This window comes from Xyrauchen texanus, chromosome 27 (assembly GCF_025860055.1).
Source record: "Xyrauchen texanus isolate HMW12.3.18 chromosome 27, RBS_HiC_50CHRs, whole genome shotgun sequence".
Taxonomy (NCBI): Eukaryota; Metazoa; Chordata; class Actinopteri; order Cypriniformes; family Catostomidae; genus Xyrauchen; species Xyrauchen texanus.
This window is the reverse complement of record NC_068302.1, coordinates 13,453,560-13,468,077: the sequence shown is the minus strand read 5'-3', so window position 1 is coordinate 13,468,077 and position 14,518 is coordinate 13,453,560. Positions and strand designations below refer to the sequence as shown.

General features: G+C 38.3%; 1 protein-coding gene across 2 annotated transcripts in view; it reads right to left on the bottom strand.

Moving 5' to 3' along the window:
- Positions 1-14,518, bottom strand: part of slc15a4 (solute carrier family 15 member 4) — a 70,330-nt gene that overhangs the window by 21,078 nt on the left and 34,734 nt on the right. For both annotated transcript variants that reach the window (XM_052094015.1, XM_052094016.1), the window contains exon 8: positions 2,025-2,183. In XM_052094015.1, coding sequence (XP_051949975.1) covers positions 2,025-2,183 — 159 coding nt within the window. The remainder of the gene's footprint in view (positions 1-2,024; positions 2,184-14,518) is intronic.

Sequence of the window (14,518 nt, the reverse complement as noted above, 5' to 3'; positions counted from 1 at the left end):
TACAGAGTTGAAATCAGAAGTTTACATACACTTAGGTTGAAGTAATAAAAACTTATATTTTAACCACTCCACGGATTTCATATTAGCAAACTAGATTGGCAAGTTGTTTAGGACATCTACTTTGTATATGACACAAGTAATTTCTCCAACAATTGTTTAACGACAGATTATTTAACTTTGAATTTACTATAAATCACAATTCCAGTGGGTCAGAAGTTTACATGAATTAAGTCAACTATGCCTTTAAGCAGCTTTGAAAATTCCAGAAAATCATGTCAAGCCTTTAGGCAATTAGATTCCGATAGGCTAACTGGAGGAGTACCTGTGGATGTATTTTAAGGCCTACCTTCAAACTCAGTGCCTCTTTGCTGAACATCATGGGAAAAATACAAAAAAATCAGGCAAGACCTCAGAAACAAGAATTGTTGACCTCCACTTCCCTCCAATTTGCAATTTCCAAATGTCTGAATGTACCTTTACAAACTATAGTATGCAAGTTTAAACACCATGGGAACATGCAGCCATCACACCACTCAGGAAGGAGACGCATTCTGTCTCCTAGAGAAGAATGTAGTTTGGTGCAAAAGTGCAAATTTATTCGAGAACAACATCAAAAGGACCTTGTGAAGATGCTGGAGGAAACAGGTAGACAAGTATCTATATCCACAGTAAAACGAGCCCTATATCTACATAACCTGAAATGCTGCTCAGCAAGGAAGAAGCCACTGCTCCAAAACTGCTATAAAAAAGACAGACTACAGTTTGCAAGTGCACATTGGGATAAAGATCCTTACTTTTTGGATCTTACTTAAATTGTAAACTTTTCAGCCATAATGACCATCATTATGTTTGGAGGAAAAAGGGAAGCATCAGGCTTGCAAGCCGAAGAACACCATCCCACTCGTGAAGCATGGGGGTGTCAGCATTATTTTGTGGGGGTACTTTGCTGCAGGAGGGACTGGTGCACTTCACAAAATAGATGGCATCATGAGGAAAGAATATTATGTGGATATATTGAAGCAACATCTCAAGACATGAAGTTAAAGCTCAGTTGTAAATGGGTCTTACAAATGGACAATGACCTCAAGTGTACCTCCAAAGTTGTGGCACATTGGCTTAAGGACAACAAAGTCAAGGTATTGGAGTGGCCATCAAAAAGCCCTGACCTCAATCTGACAGAAAATTTGTGGGCAGAACTGAAAAAATGTGTGTGAGCAAGGAGGCCTACAAACCTGATGCAAAGTCACTTATTTCCTACAAAAACTACACTTATTTTTTATTTGGTAGGGTACACAAACACAAATATGTGCGCGCACACACACACACACACACACAGTGGCTAAATGGGCACTCACCTCTTGGGTTTAGTTACTGATGACTGCGCTCAAGGCTTCATACATGCATAAGCGCATGTAACACATACATTATCCATCAAGCACATGTGCTAATCTCTGACACAACTGACAGCTTGAAATTCTCTTAGCATAATTACAATAATCGCATGTAAACAGAATGCTTATCAGGATCATCTATCATCATTGATTTCATTCATCAAGATGGAACATAAAAATTATTGATTTTGGGGATATTTTAACCTAAATTAATAATTCAGCAGATGGCATCAAAAAAGTTTTTCTTCAAGATCTAAGCTGCTGTCTTGGTTTAACTGCAATGTTTATAAACATGTGTGTGTGTTTTGACTTGTTAGCACTTTTATTGCCATAATGAACTTAACATTGACAAGGGACAATTTTGACTAATTTGATTACACTTTCAGCTAATAATAAGAGTGTACTCTCAGCTCAACATATTTTACCATGTTTAAAATTGATTGCACAAAAATCCACTATGTTTTCAGAAAAAATTGAAAAAATGTCTGCCTTCCATCGCCATCAGGGTAATAATAGTTTTGAAAATGTCACTTGTTTTAACTTTTATATCGTATTCACATTGCTGGTTACTGGTTCAAACTCTCAAATGCTGCATACATGTTTTGCCTTCAAACACTCGTACCAAAGTCTTACCGAAGTCTTTATGTGAGGACATCCAGCCGATGGCTTTCAGAGAGACGATAGCAAGAAGTCCAGATCCCACAAAGGAGCCGATGCCAGAGAAAAAGAAGAACAGGCCCATTATAGCACTCTGCATGGACCGCGGGGCTGCGGAGTAGGCAAACTCCAGACCTACAAAGACAAGCAGATGCAGAAATCAGTGATCAAAGTCCCAAATGTGCTTAGAATACATAATCAGATCCTTAAAGCCATCCAAGGTGCTCTACGCTACACACAAACACCCTGAGTAAGCAGAAAACATGGTGCTGCGGAAAAGTCATGGTTGAAAAATTATATGTTCAACAGCAATTACATTTGTAACAGGCTTGTTGCATGCAAATAAAATGGTGCAGACTTTCAATTATCCCTAAACACTTCTTTCTTTTAGCATTTTTAGAGGAATAGTTCACCCAAAAACAAAATATTCTGTAATTTAATAATACATCAGTTTTATGTTGTTTAAAAGTCAAATTACTTTCTTCCACATAACACAAAAGGAGATCACTTTCTATTCAAACTCAAATTAAAATTGCTTAATTGGCATGAAAATATGGATGCAACTAACGATTATTTTTATAATCGACTATTCCAACGATTATTAGAACGATTATTCGACTCTTCGGGTGATTATTTCAATGGTTAATCATTAACTCTTAACCAACTATTCAGCTTGTGCCCGACTTAAAAGGTTGTATTAAACATGTTTACGAACATGTAAAAATACCTCTAAATGAAAATCATTGAATTAAAGGGGAAAAACTACTTGGATTTATATTGTTTAATAAATACAAAAAGCAACTGCAAAAAATCCTATAATCAAGTTTTTTTGTCTTGTTTTACATTTAACATTGTCTAAAAATCCTTAAAACAAGATACATTTATGTGAGAAGCAACAGAAAATATTTAGACTTGTTTTTGGAGAATGCATCTTAAATATAAGTTTATTTTTTCCACTTCATACTTCTGCCGATTTTCTTCACCAAAAGTTACACACCGTGACACTTATATTATAATTCACTATGTCGTGAGCAATCACTATAAACAAAATCTAGCTGCAGCAAGCATGCGCAAGGGATGAGCGTCTCTGCGGGGACAGTGTATCAGCCGGGAGAAGTTTGAAACTCTCTCGCGCAGTTTTTCACGCGACACATATAAGCAAGCGGCTCTGACCACACAGACAATTGCCAGTTTCAGAGTTTGTGCTTATTTATACAGCCCGCTTCCTTATTATTTGAACTTTAATAAAGGATGCATTACATACAGTATATAACGGCACAGTGTTTCCTTTTTAGACGCTCTGACAGGCACGTTTTGCTCAAGAAGAACACCAGGTAGAGCTCTGCTTTATTTCACGACGACATTGCTTCTGTATTTACTTATTTAGCATTTTTGTATTATAATACTCTGCGATCTACATCACCTTAATCGGTTTGGAAAGTTTGGAGTGCGTCTAGACTGTGAGCTGTTCTTTCTTCCTTTCCTCAATCAAGTGCGAGGTGAAGTGCTGGTCTTCCGCATCATCATTAGCATTTCAAATGATCTCATTTGGCGTTAAATGAAATCAGGTGACAATTGACAACGAAAATTTGTCAACATTTTTTTTATTGTCGACGTTGTCGATAATTTCGACTAATCGTTTCAGACCTACATGACAAAAATAATTACATATTGACAAAGCATTGCAGAAAAAAATTAATAATACAAAACATAAATGAGTAGTAATGTGGAAATAATACTGAGAAACATGAAAGCTAATTTAGAAAACAAAGGCATGTAAAGTAATTGTGATCAACAGATTCAATAAGTTGTGATAATAACTGGAAGAAAGTCATACGGGTAAGAACAACATAAGGATGAGTAAATAATGACAGAATTTTAATTTTTAATATTATTAATTATTAATTATAATTATTATTTATTTATTTAGTATATTTATTAAGCAGTTTTCTGTGAGTTGGCTGGTTCCCAGAATGTAGGTAATTGTATGTTTTACTATGCTTGTGGAGACCCAAAAACTAACACAAACTGCAACACCACCCTATAAAGCCAACAACAAAACCTAATCAAGAACAAAAGCCAAAAAGTGGGATTAAAATACTAAAACATGTCTGAAAGTAGGTGAATGAATGTGTGTGTTTTGTGTGTGTCTGTGTCCATTCACCCGTAGCACTCAGCTAAAGGTCTAGCAGCAGAGTGACTCAGAAACACCTACTCAACTGCCAAAATCAGCACTCATCCTAAACATTTACTGAGAGAGAAAGATGAAAAGGAGTGAAAGTGAGGGGGCTGAGGAGAGAAATAAAAGATGAAATAGTAAAGGAGAGATAGAGGAGGTAGAAATTCATAGAAGAAGAAAAGAAGATCAAATCGCTTTCTTTGACCCTGAGTGCTGGCTGCCTGCTGGCTGACATTGATAATTTCATGGCACCTCAAACTTGTCATTTTTAAAATTATGGCTTGTGGGCACAACTGTCAGACTCGTTTACTGAGCCCGGTTAGGCCATGAATCTTCTCACTGATAGATGGATAGATAGAGAGAGAGAAGGAGGGAGAGAGAGAGAGAGCAAGGGTAAATCAGAAAGAAAGAAGAGGGAGGGACACAGCAAAAGGAGAAAATGGCAGATAGTGTCTAATCCCATCCCACAATCCACAATCCCACACTAATGTCTTCACTAGATCCTGCTCTAAATGAACACATCATTAGGAAATGTGGAGGCAGGTGTCGAGAACGAGAGGGGCAGACAGAAAAAGAGAGGTGAAAGAGAGATGGAGGAACGTGGCTGCCGTATTACAGTGTTTGTGACTGTCTGCAGGGACAGGTGACCTTTTCTAAGTGCTGTTTGTGTCAGGGAGACTTTCTGTGTGCTTACACAATAGTGTTGAGAATTCTGAGAAAACCTGGGCTTAAGAAATGCTATACAACTATAAACATTAAAAATCAATAGAGAATATATTTTATGAGCTCAAGAAAAAGAAAACGTAAAAAAGCCAACATACATTTATTCTACGAACTTGTTGAACTGAGTTCAAAATATATGACTCTACATCCACCAAATTCTTTACAGACATTTAGACTGTTCTGACATATTGTGCTATATCTTTTTAAACTGATCATATTAACAGTTTTCACATCAAATATGTTCAAACCTGCCAAAATTCCTTCCGTTAAAAATGTTGAGAGTAATAACTCTTAGTGCTTCCGAGCTATGAAGGCAAGAAAAAAGCATGTGAACCCTTTGGAATTACCTGGTTTTATGTATAAATATGGCTTAAAATCTGGTTTGATCTTCATCCAAGTTACAAATTATTATATTGTTCTGGTATATATTGAATACATCATTCATACACTCATAGTGTAGGTTGGGAAAAAGCATGTGAACACCTAAGCTAATGACATCAACAAAAGCTAATTAGAGTCAGCGGTTGGCAAACCTGGCATCCAATTAATGAAACGAGATTGGAGGTGTGGGTTAGAGCTACTTTGACTTATAAAAAGCACTCAAACATTTTGAGTGTGCTTTTCACAAGAAGCATCTGCTGACGTGGACCATGCTTTGCAAAAAAGAGATATCGGAAAACCTACAACCAAGAATTGTTGCTTTGCTTAAAGCTGGAAAGGGTTACAAAGTTATCTTGAAGAGCTTAGGTATTCATCAGTTAGAAAAACTGTCTATAAATGGAGACGATTTTGTACTGTGGCTACTCTATCTAGAAGTAGCCGTCCAGCCAAGATGACTCATAGGGCACACTGCAGAATGCTCAATGAGATAAAAAAGAACCCTAGATTTACAGCTAAAGAATTGGAGGAGTCACTGGACATGGTTAATGTCTCTCTTAATATATCTACTATTCGGAAAACATTAAACTAAGCATCATTAAAAGGGAGCATCATGAAATGGGGCTGATTTGGGGCCTGAATCACTTGCCATTATCAAGGAAATAAGTCCCAATTTTAGCAAGATGTCCTTGAGGGTAATGTCAGGGTGGCTGTGGGCCAGGTGAAGCTCATTAGAATTTAGGTGATGCAGCAGGACAATGACCCAAAACATTGAAGTTAATCCACTACAAAATGACTTAAAAAAAATAATAATTAAAATCCACCTTTTGGAGTGGCCCAGTCAGAGCCCAGACCAATAGATATGCTGTGGAATGACCTCAAGAGAGCTGTTCACACCAGATATCCTAACACAATTTCTTTGAATGGGACGTGAGCAAGCCGTGAGTAACATGTTGTGTTTTGGCTTTCACATTGGCCGCATCTCTTTCTAAGTTCCTACGGCACTTGTCCAACAATCAATACTGCTCTGCTAACACTATTATAGCTCAGAGGTCTGAAATCGTGACTAAGAATTACATATAAACTAACACGTTATTAAGTTTAAAAACAAATAAGTAAAAACTGATTTAAAAGCTCGGCGTCTGGTGTGTGTGAATTTTTTGCTTTCTTCTTGTTGTTTCTCAGCGTACGTAGTCGTGATTGGTTAATATATCAAATCCCCTTTCAAAGCAAAAACTTCTCGGCAGTCATCTTTGGAAAGATCTTGGGCAGGCTGGGTAGACTGGGCAGTTATTTTCTTTGTAAACCAGTGACATAAAAGTACAGCTCCTATCTACTTAAATGGGGAAACACTGAAATTTAAAAAACTGTTGGTCAAGATTACAACCAAAGAACATATTTAAAATAGAAAACAGAGCCGCTGAGTTCAGCATGAGCCATGTAGCAAAAATAGGCTTCGCGCTTGCAATTTCAAGAGTGTAATCGGTTAACACGGGTGCCGAAATGAAAGCACACTGCTCATGCCTCTCTCACAGAATATGTGTATCGGGCATAAGAATTTGGCCTAGCTGAAGAAATTCTGTAAGGAAGAATGGGCCAAAATTCCTTCTGAATGTTGTGCGGATCTAATCGGCAGCTACCGGAATCGTTTGGTTGATGTTTTTGCTGCTAAATGAGGATCGACCAGTTATTAAATCCAAGGGCTCACTTACTTTTTTCCAGAAGCATTGTAAATGTTTAATGGGATGTGTTTAATAAAAACATGAAAGAATATAATTGTTTGTGTGTTGTTAGCTTAAGCACATTGTGTTTGTCTATATTTGCGGATTTTGATGAAGATGAGACCACATTTTAGAACCAATTAATGCAGAAATCCAGCTAATTTCAAATGGTTCACATACTTTTTCTTGCCACCCAACTCGTCACAGGCCTTCAGACTGTTCTGACTTATTCAAACTGACACATCTCACAGTTTTCCCAGTGGACAATCATATTTTCCCAAAATCTGTCTGATTTTCAGTCTGAATGTGAGGGCTGGATAACATTAAAATTTCAAGCTTTTAAAACTTTTATACAAGACTTTGTCAAGAAAACATCACATTTTGTCTTTACCTATATAGTTGGATGTTGATATGCGTTTGAATCCAAAGGCCTTTTCACATGACTTGCATCAACATTACCCAGTGCACATGGTTATTTAATATTTATAAAAAAAAATAATTGCATCTACACTAAATAAACTAAATGTATTGTGAGATATACCGTTAATGTGATATAAAATAACTTCTACCGTCATACACAATTTTGGTCTTACCGCCCACCCCTAGTCAAGCAGTGTAATAATTCACTCAAAGTTTGAACAATTCAAGTTGACCTTATTTACCACTGACCATTTCACATAAAGCAGATGATTACCAGACAAATTTGCATGAAGTATCTTTGCATCAGTGTTGCCAGCGATCTCAAAACAGAACTTTCTGTACTAAATCTCAAATATATTTGACCTCTTTTGAATGCTTTCACTATTTTAACTCCATTATTGTTACTCCATTTTCTTGCCAACTAGAAACCTCGTAAAATCACTTTCTGTGATGCTATTGTAGTATATTTTTATCAAGTTAAGTATACATTAATCAGGTGTAATCAATGTAAACATTGTTGATTTGTACCACAGTTATGTCTGACGGGCAAACATGTAGTTTACTGTGTGTGTGTGTGTAAAGGACTGTGGACGTGATGGAATGTGTGCTCAACATATGTGTGACTATTTGACGGTGTGTGCAGAAACAGAAATAGCTTTATATGTGTGCTCACATGACCACTGGGAGAATTTATGTCCTCCAAAGGTGGTTCCTGTTCACTTCTAAAAATGGTCAGACCAGAGTCAAAGAAAAGGATGATAGATAATGCATGTTTAAAAAAGTGTAAGCCCCACCTTGTTTGAGGAGATGTATTTAAGTGACACCAAACCCAGAGATGCTTCAGTTGTTGTTGTGGTTTTACTGCAGGCAACTCGGCTTTATGGTATGATAATAAAGTCTATTCTTCTGAAATCAAAACCCCAAAGATGTAGAGTGATTTTTCACAAAATTGGCAGAAACTACTAACTATCTACCACGCTTGTGCATGATGCTTGTGTTAAAGCTCTGATATGAGTCATGTGAATGGGTCTTCTTAACCAGTAAGAACATAAGTGTTAAGAAATGAGGGGAAAAACTATTTAAAAAAACACTGCAATATGTCTTAAATTAGCCTAATGACATGGTCATCCACAATATCACACAAGAAGCATAAATAAAACATTACCTTTTCTAGCTTCAGAGCTAAATTACAAAAATAAAAAAATAACAGAGAACATCTGTAACTTCAAATATTCTGGTTTAACTTTACCCTTTTGCAGAGACAAGCAGTGGGCAATTTCTTGGAATTTCTTGGAAAACAACATTAGCCTTTAAAATTTTTTGGAGAGAGCGATATATAATTAAAATTCCCAGTGTAGAATAAGCCTCAGTCAGGTTTAGGTCTGTCCCCTCTACCAGAGTCCACACAAATCTTATTTCCACAGGTATTGTGTGTGCACACAAGTGAGTGTCTACAAAACTGAAAAATTAGACTCTCGAATCAACTTTCAGCTTCCGCTGTCATCCAACAGCCCACGACAAAAGAGAGCTGGCAGTAGACTCCATTAAAAAGGATTTATTAAAACAGAATAGGGCCAGAGGAGGGAACTTTCCAGAGACATTTATCACATTTCTTGTCATCCAATTTCCAAGAGGTTCCCCAGAGGTGGGGACAGAGCATTGAGGCTTTATTTTAAAGAGTCCTACATGCTATCAGGAGGCATTTGCATTTCATGGGAGAATGGGGAGACTGGAGACCTGGGGTAAGATGGAGAAAGTTTGGAGACTTGACTATGAAAGTGTGTCAGCACAATGCCGCACAGACATGATGCTATCCAAGACCAAACTGTGTTTAGTTGTTGCAGTCGAATTAAATCTTACTGTGGTTGCCCTAAGGACATGAAAAGCTGTTTTCCCCAAAAAAGACGGTGCCAAGATATTTTGCATCGTAAATGACAGATAAATGTCCTGCAGTTTAGCTACCGGATTAGCATGTAAATGTTCCTCTCAGAGCAGAACTGATAAAAGCTTTAAGACACATTCAAGATGCATAATCAAAATTTAAAATGACAAAAATGTATGGAAAACTAAAGCAAGCTAATTCTCCATTAGATGAATGTTGCAGTGTGTTTAACTTGGCTATTAGTAGTCTAATCCTGATACCATGTCTACACTGGGAATGTCCGTTGAAGTGACATAGCGGCTTTAGGATGTCTCCACTGGACATACCAGCACTAACGCTCTAAACCATTTATTTGTGTTGTTAGCAGTAGTAGCACCAGCGTGTGTAGTGCAAAATGGAACGGGACACCAATTTACTGTTGGCAATGGCCACTTCCAGTGCAGACAGTATCATTGATTTTAATGGGTTCTTTTGCTTTTAGACGTGACACGCAGATCGCACCTGTTCTAGACCGGGTGTAACATTGCATGCCAACGCACTGTTCACAGTCCAGCTGTCGGATGCATAATGCACACAAAACTGGAAAACACTTTCTCGATCTAGTAAGCGTTAAGTTGTTTTGAGTAACTTACTTGATGTAGGGCACAGGGTATTTTCCTTTTATTCTGTTTACAAGTGCCAATTTTTGCCAGATTAGTGACAAAATCTTGAAAAATATTCAGAGTCTTATTTAAAGTAATTACAGCATTAATAATATCCATGAGTAAAACTGTATATTCAGTTTTTTTGTTGTAGTTTTTTTTTTTTTTTGTTATGTCTGTAAAATAGTCTGTACTCATTTATTATTTAAAAAATAATGTATTATTTAACTTAATATTTATTTTTAAACAATTTCTGCCTAGTTCTCTGTTTTTGTACTATATGCAGAGACTGACACAGCATTTTTTAAATGAATTTTTACCACATCCTCCTTTTATTTTGGAATAATCTCAGATAACACCTCCCCTGAATGGCATGTAAAACCAATACAAACTATAATTAATTGCTTTACATATCAGTCAGATTGTCCAGTATAAACGGCCAGAATAAGCTGTAGTATTGGCCAGATTTTTGCTGCAAAATAGACCTTTTGCCACAAAGCTAGGTTATTAGTCAAGCACTGTGTCAAACTGACTTCTAGCTATCTTCCAATGCCTTCGAGTTCCACAGGAAAATTGCTTATGCAAGAAAACGAAAAATGAAAAATATCTTCATAATTTCTGGGTGACATTCTATTCAGTGTCTTTAATCTTAATATTTTTGATGGCGTCTTTGCGCCTCTTCAATTTCTTTATCATTTCACAGCTGGCTGTGATTAAGTGCCAGGCAGCCTCTTGTATTGATTCTCATGACTTGATGGCTCTCTTTAGGGTTAAAAGTGCCTTTGCAGATAGCGTCTTATAGCTTTTTCACAATACTTGAACCCCTAGAGATGTGATGGAGGAACAGAAGATTACACTTAGCCTTCCCCATCTCCCCATTCTGCTGGAAATTCAATCAGGGGCTGCAATGTCCACCGTGGACGTATTAATGCACCGGCGCTGCGCCTCTTTTCTTACATTTTTTTTTGGGTCTGCAGATAAAAAAAAAGGAAATAAAGATGTTAACTGTTAGGGACAGTCCCTATCCCCACAAGAAAGTGCAAAAAAGTAAAAGTAAAAAGGATGCGAAGTGTGATCTTCAAGTTGGCTCATTTACAGTAGATTGAGTGCTGTGTCAGAACTTAAACTTTTGTATTAAGGGGTAATATTTGTCCTCCTGGAATTTATTTATGGGGATTTTATTTTTTTACCTTTATGACACACACACACTAGTTTTACTTTTGACATAAAAGTACAGCTCCTATCTACTTAAATGGAAAAACACTGAAATTTAAAAAATTGTTGGTCAAGATTACAACCAAAGAACATATTTAAAATAGAAAATAGTTTTCTACTGCACCAAGAGCCGCTGAGTTCAGCATGAGCCATGTAGCAAAAATAGGCTTCGCACTTGCAATTTCAAGAGTGTAATCTGTTAACACGGGTGCCGAAATGAAAGCTCATGCCTCTCTCACAGAATATGTGTATCGGGCATAAGAATTTGGCCTAGCTGAAGAAATTCTGTAAGGAAGAATGGCCCAAAATTCCTTCTGAATGTTGTGCGGATCTAATCGGCAGCTACCGGAATCGTTTGGTTGATGTTTTTGCTGCTAAATGAGGATCGACCAGTTATTAAATCCAAGGGCTCACTTACTTTTTTCCAGAAGCATTGTAAATGTTTAATGGGATGTGTTTAATAAAAACATGAAAGAATATAATCGTTTGTGTATTGTTAGCTTAAGCACATTGTGTTTGTCTATATTTGCGGATTTTGATGAAGATGAGACCACATTTTAGAACCAATTAATGCAGAAATCCAGCTAATTCCAAATGGTTCACATACTTTTTCTTGCCACCCAACTCGTCACAGGCCTTCAGACTGTTCTAACATTCTATTCACCGTGGACGTATTATTGCACCGGTGCTGCGCCTCTTTTCTTAAATAGTTTTTGGGTCCGCAGATAAAAAAAAAGGAAATAAAGATGTTAACTGTTAAGGACAGCCCCTATCCCCACAAGAAAGTGCAAAAAAGTAAAAGTAAAAAGGATGCGAAGTGTGATCTTCAAGTTGGCTCATTTACAGTAGATTGAGTGCTGTGTCAGAACTTAAACTTTTGTATTAAGGGGTAATATTTGTCCTCCTGGAATTTATTTATGGGGCTTTTTTTTTTTACCTTTATGACACACACACACACACACAACACGCACGCACGCACGCACATGCACGCACACACATCTGTATACACTGGTGAGCCAAAACATTATGACCATTCACAGGTGAAGCAAATAATGTAGTTCATCTCCTAACAAGGCCACATGTCAAGGTCTGGGTGGATTAAATGTTAAGCAAACAATCAGTTCTCGCAGTCAACGTGTGGAATGCAAGAGAAATGGGCAGAAGTAAAGACCTGAGTAACTTTGACAAGGATCAAATTGTTATGGCCAGAAGTGTGGGTCAGAGAATCTCGTAATGGCAAGGCTTTTGAGATGCTTCTGGTTAGCAGTGGCGAGTACCTACCGACAGGGACAAACCACAACCCGGCAACAGGGTTTTGGGCACCCAAGGCTCATCAATGCACGAGGGTAACAAAGGCTATCCCGTCTGGTCCAAAACGAACATTTGAATGATGGTTACAGGAGGAAAGTTTTTTTTTTTAATAATTGGCTTTTTTCTGTTAGATTAAACATCTCTCTGCTATCTATCATCACAGTAGATTTTTATGTAATTACATCAAATTCTAGGTTCAGAGTGGATTTTAGTTTTCTTATGAAAAAACACTTCAACTATACCTGCCTCTGAGAAAAAAATACAGATATCTGACAGAGGTCAATATGGTGTCTACAGAGCCACCCCCCCCCCCCCCACTAAACTCAAAACTGGACAGAGGACTAGAGTAGAATATCTTTATCAAATCTTAGGTAACAGATAAAAAAAAATAATTGCAATTCACTACAGGGGCATTTTAGTCCTCACATGTTTTTGGTTCATTTCTGGCCCTAATGAGTATTGAGTTAAAAATATGTTTCCAAGAACGAGGGTTTAAATGGACAGAGAAGTACCTTTCTCTGGGGGTAAAAATACTGCAAGTACAAAACAGAAAAGTATTTCGTTTAGTTAGCTGTGACGAGGAGGAGGGCATGGCCAGGGCATAACAATTGATGCCCAGCACTGAATCAGCCCAATCAGCGGGAGAGGAATAAACAGGATCAGGGGGTGGCAGTTCAAGAGAGAGACACGTATGGTGCTGTGTGTGTGTTTATGTTTAAGTTAATTTATGTAATTAAAGATATGTTGACTGTTCTGCCAGTTCCCACCTCCTCTTGCCCATCCTTTACCCATATACATTGGTGCCGAAACCCGGGGATGTTTTGTCGTGGAGTCATCACTGCTGCTGTCCACCAGGGGATGGAGGAGTCGTTGCCGGCTGGAGGGAGTCTGAGGAACTGTTGCCGTTCTCCAGGAAGGAGAGGAGCCATTCCATTCACCAGGGATCAGAGATCATGCTGCCGTCTGCCAGGGGAGGAGTGCTGTCATCTGCCAGAGGGCGGAAGAGTGGCTGAGGACCAGGCGACGGTATTTCCGGGGACAGTCGAGTGAGTTTTTCTCTCTCCATCCTCTCTCGGTCTCTCCCCCTTGCTCTCCCTCCCCCCAGGGCTCCAGAGAGGAGGGGAAGACCTGCCGGCAGTTGGGAGTGGAGTATGTCATGCCCGAGGTTTCCCCAGCCTGAATCGGGCGGAGGAGGAGTGTGACGAGGAGGAGGGCATGGCCGGGTCGTAATGATGGATGCCCGGCGCTGAATCAGCCCAAACATCAGCAGAGGCATAAAGAGGAGCCAGTGACGCCAGTTTGAGAGAGAGATGCACAAAGGTGTCTGTGTCTTTATGTTTATACGTAGTTGGCTGAAAAGCAGTGCAAGTTTTAATGTGTTGCTGAAAAGCAACGTTTTGTTAAACACTATAAAGTGTCAATTAAATGTCTGATGTGGATTTTTCAACCCGGTCCCCGCTTCCTCCTTTCCACATTAAGAACTTGGTCAGTTACAATCGCCTCCAATCTTGTTGGCACAAGTCTTTAGTCTTCTTATAAAAGACCTTGACAATCTTTGCAGGATTGGGTCCAGATTGAAAAAACAATCCTGTTGGAAGACCAAAAGCCATGGGCAACAATGTGATTTTAAGTACCTGTTTTATAGGGGTAGAGGAGAAATCCAGTAATCAGTGTTCTCTACAATTCAGTAAGAAGGGAGAGTGTCTTTCCATGCCTTTGCCAAATGCCACTTATTAGTCTTGCTGGTTTGTAAAGGCTAAGAGGAGGGACGCTGCAGCCTTTGATTTACTCTGTGTGTGAAATGGGTGTGAAATTACCTGCGTGCTTTGAAAACAGGCATATATGAATATGACCTTGGAAAAGAACCTGAAGGGCGGAAATGAACACAGTTGTGGGGGGGCAATAGCATAAATAGACTAGAATTTATAATAGGGATGGTCAGGATGGTTGTCTAGTCACCCCTCAACATTTTATTTAAGTAAATATTTGTAAAATGTTCA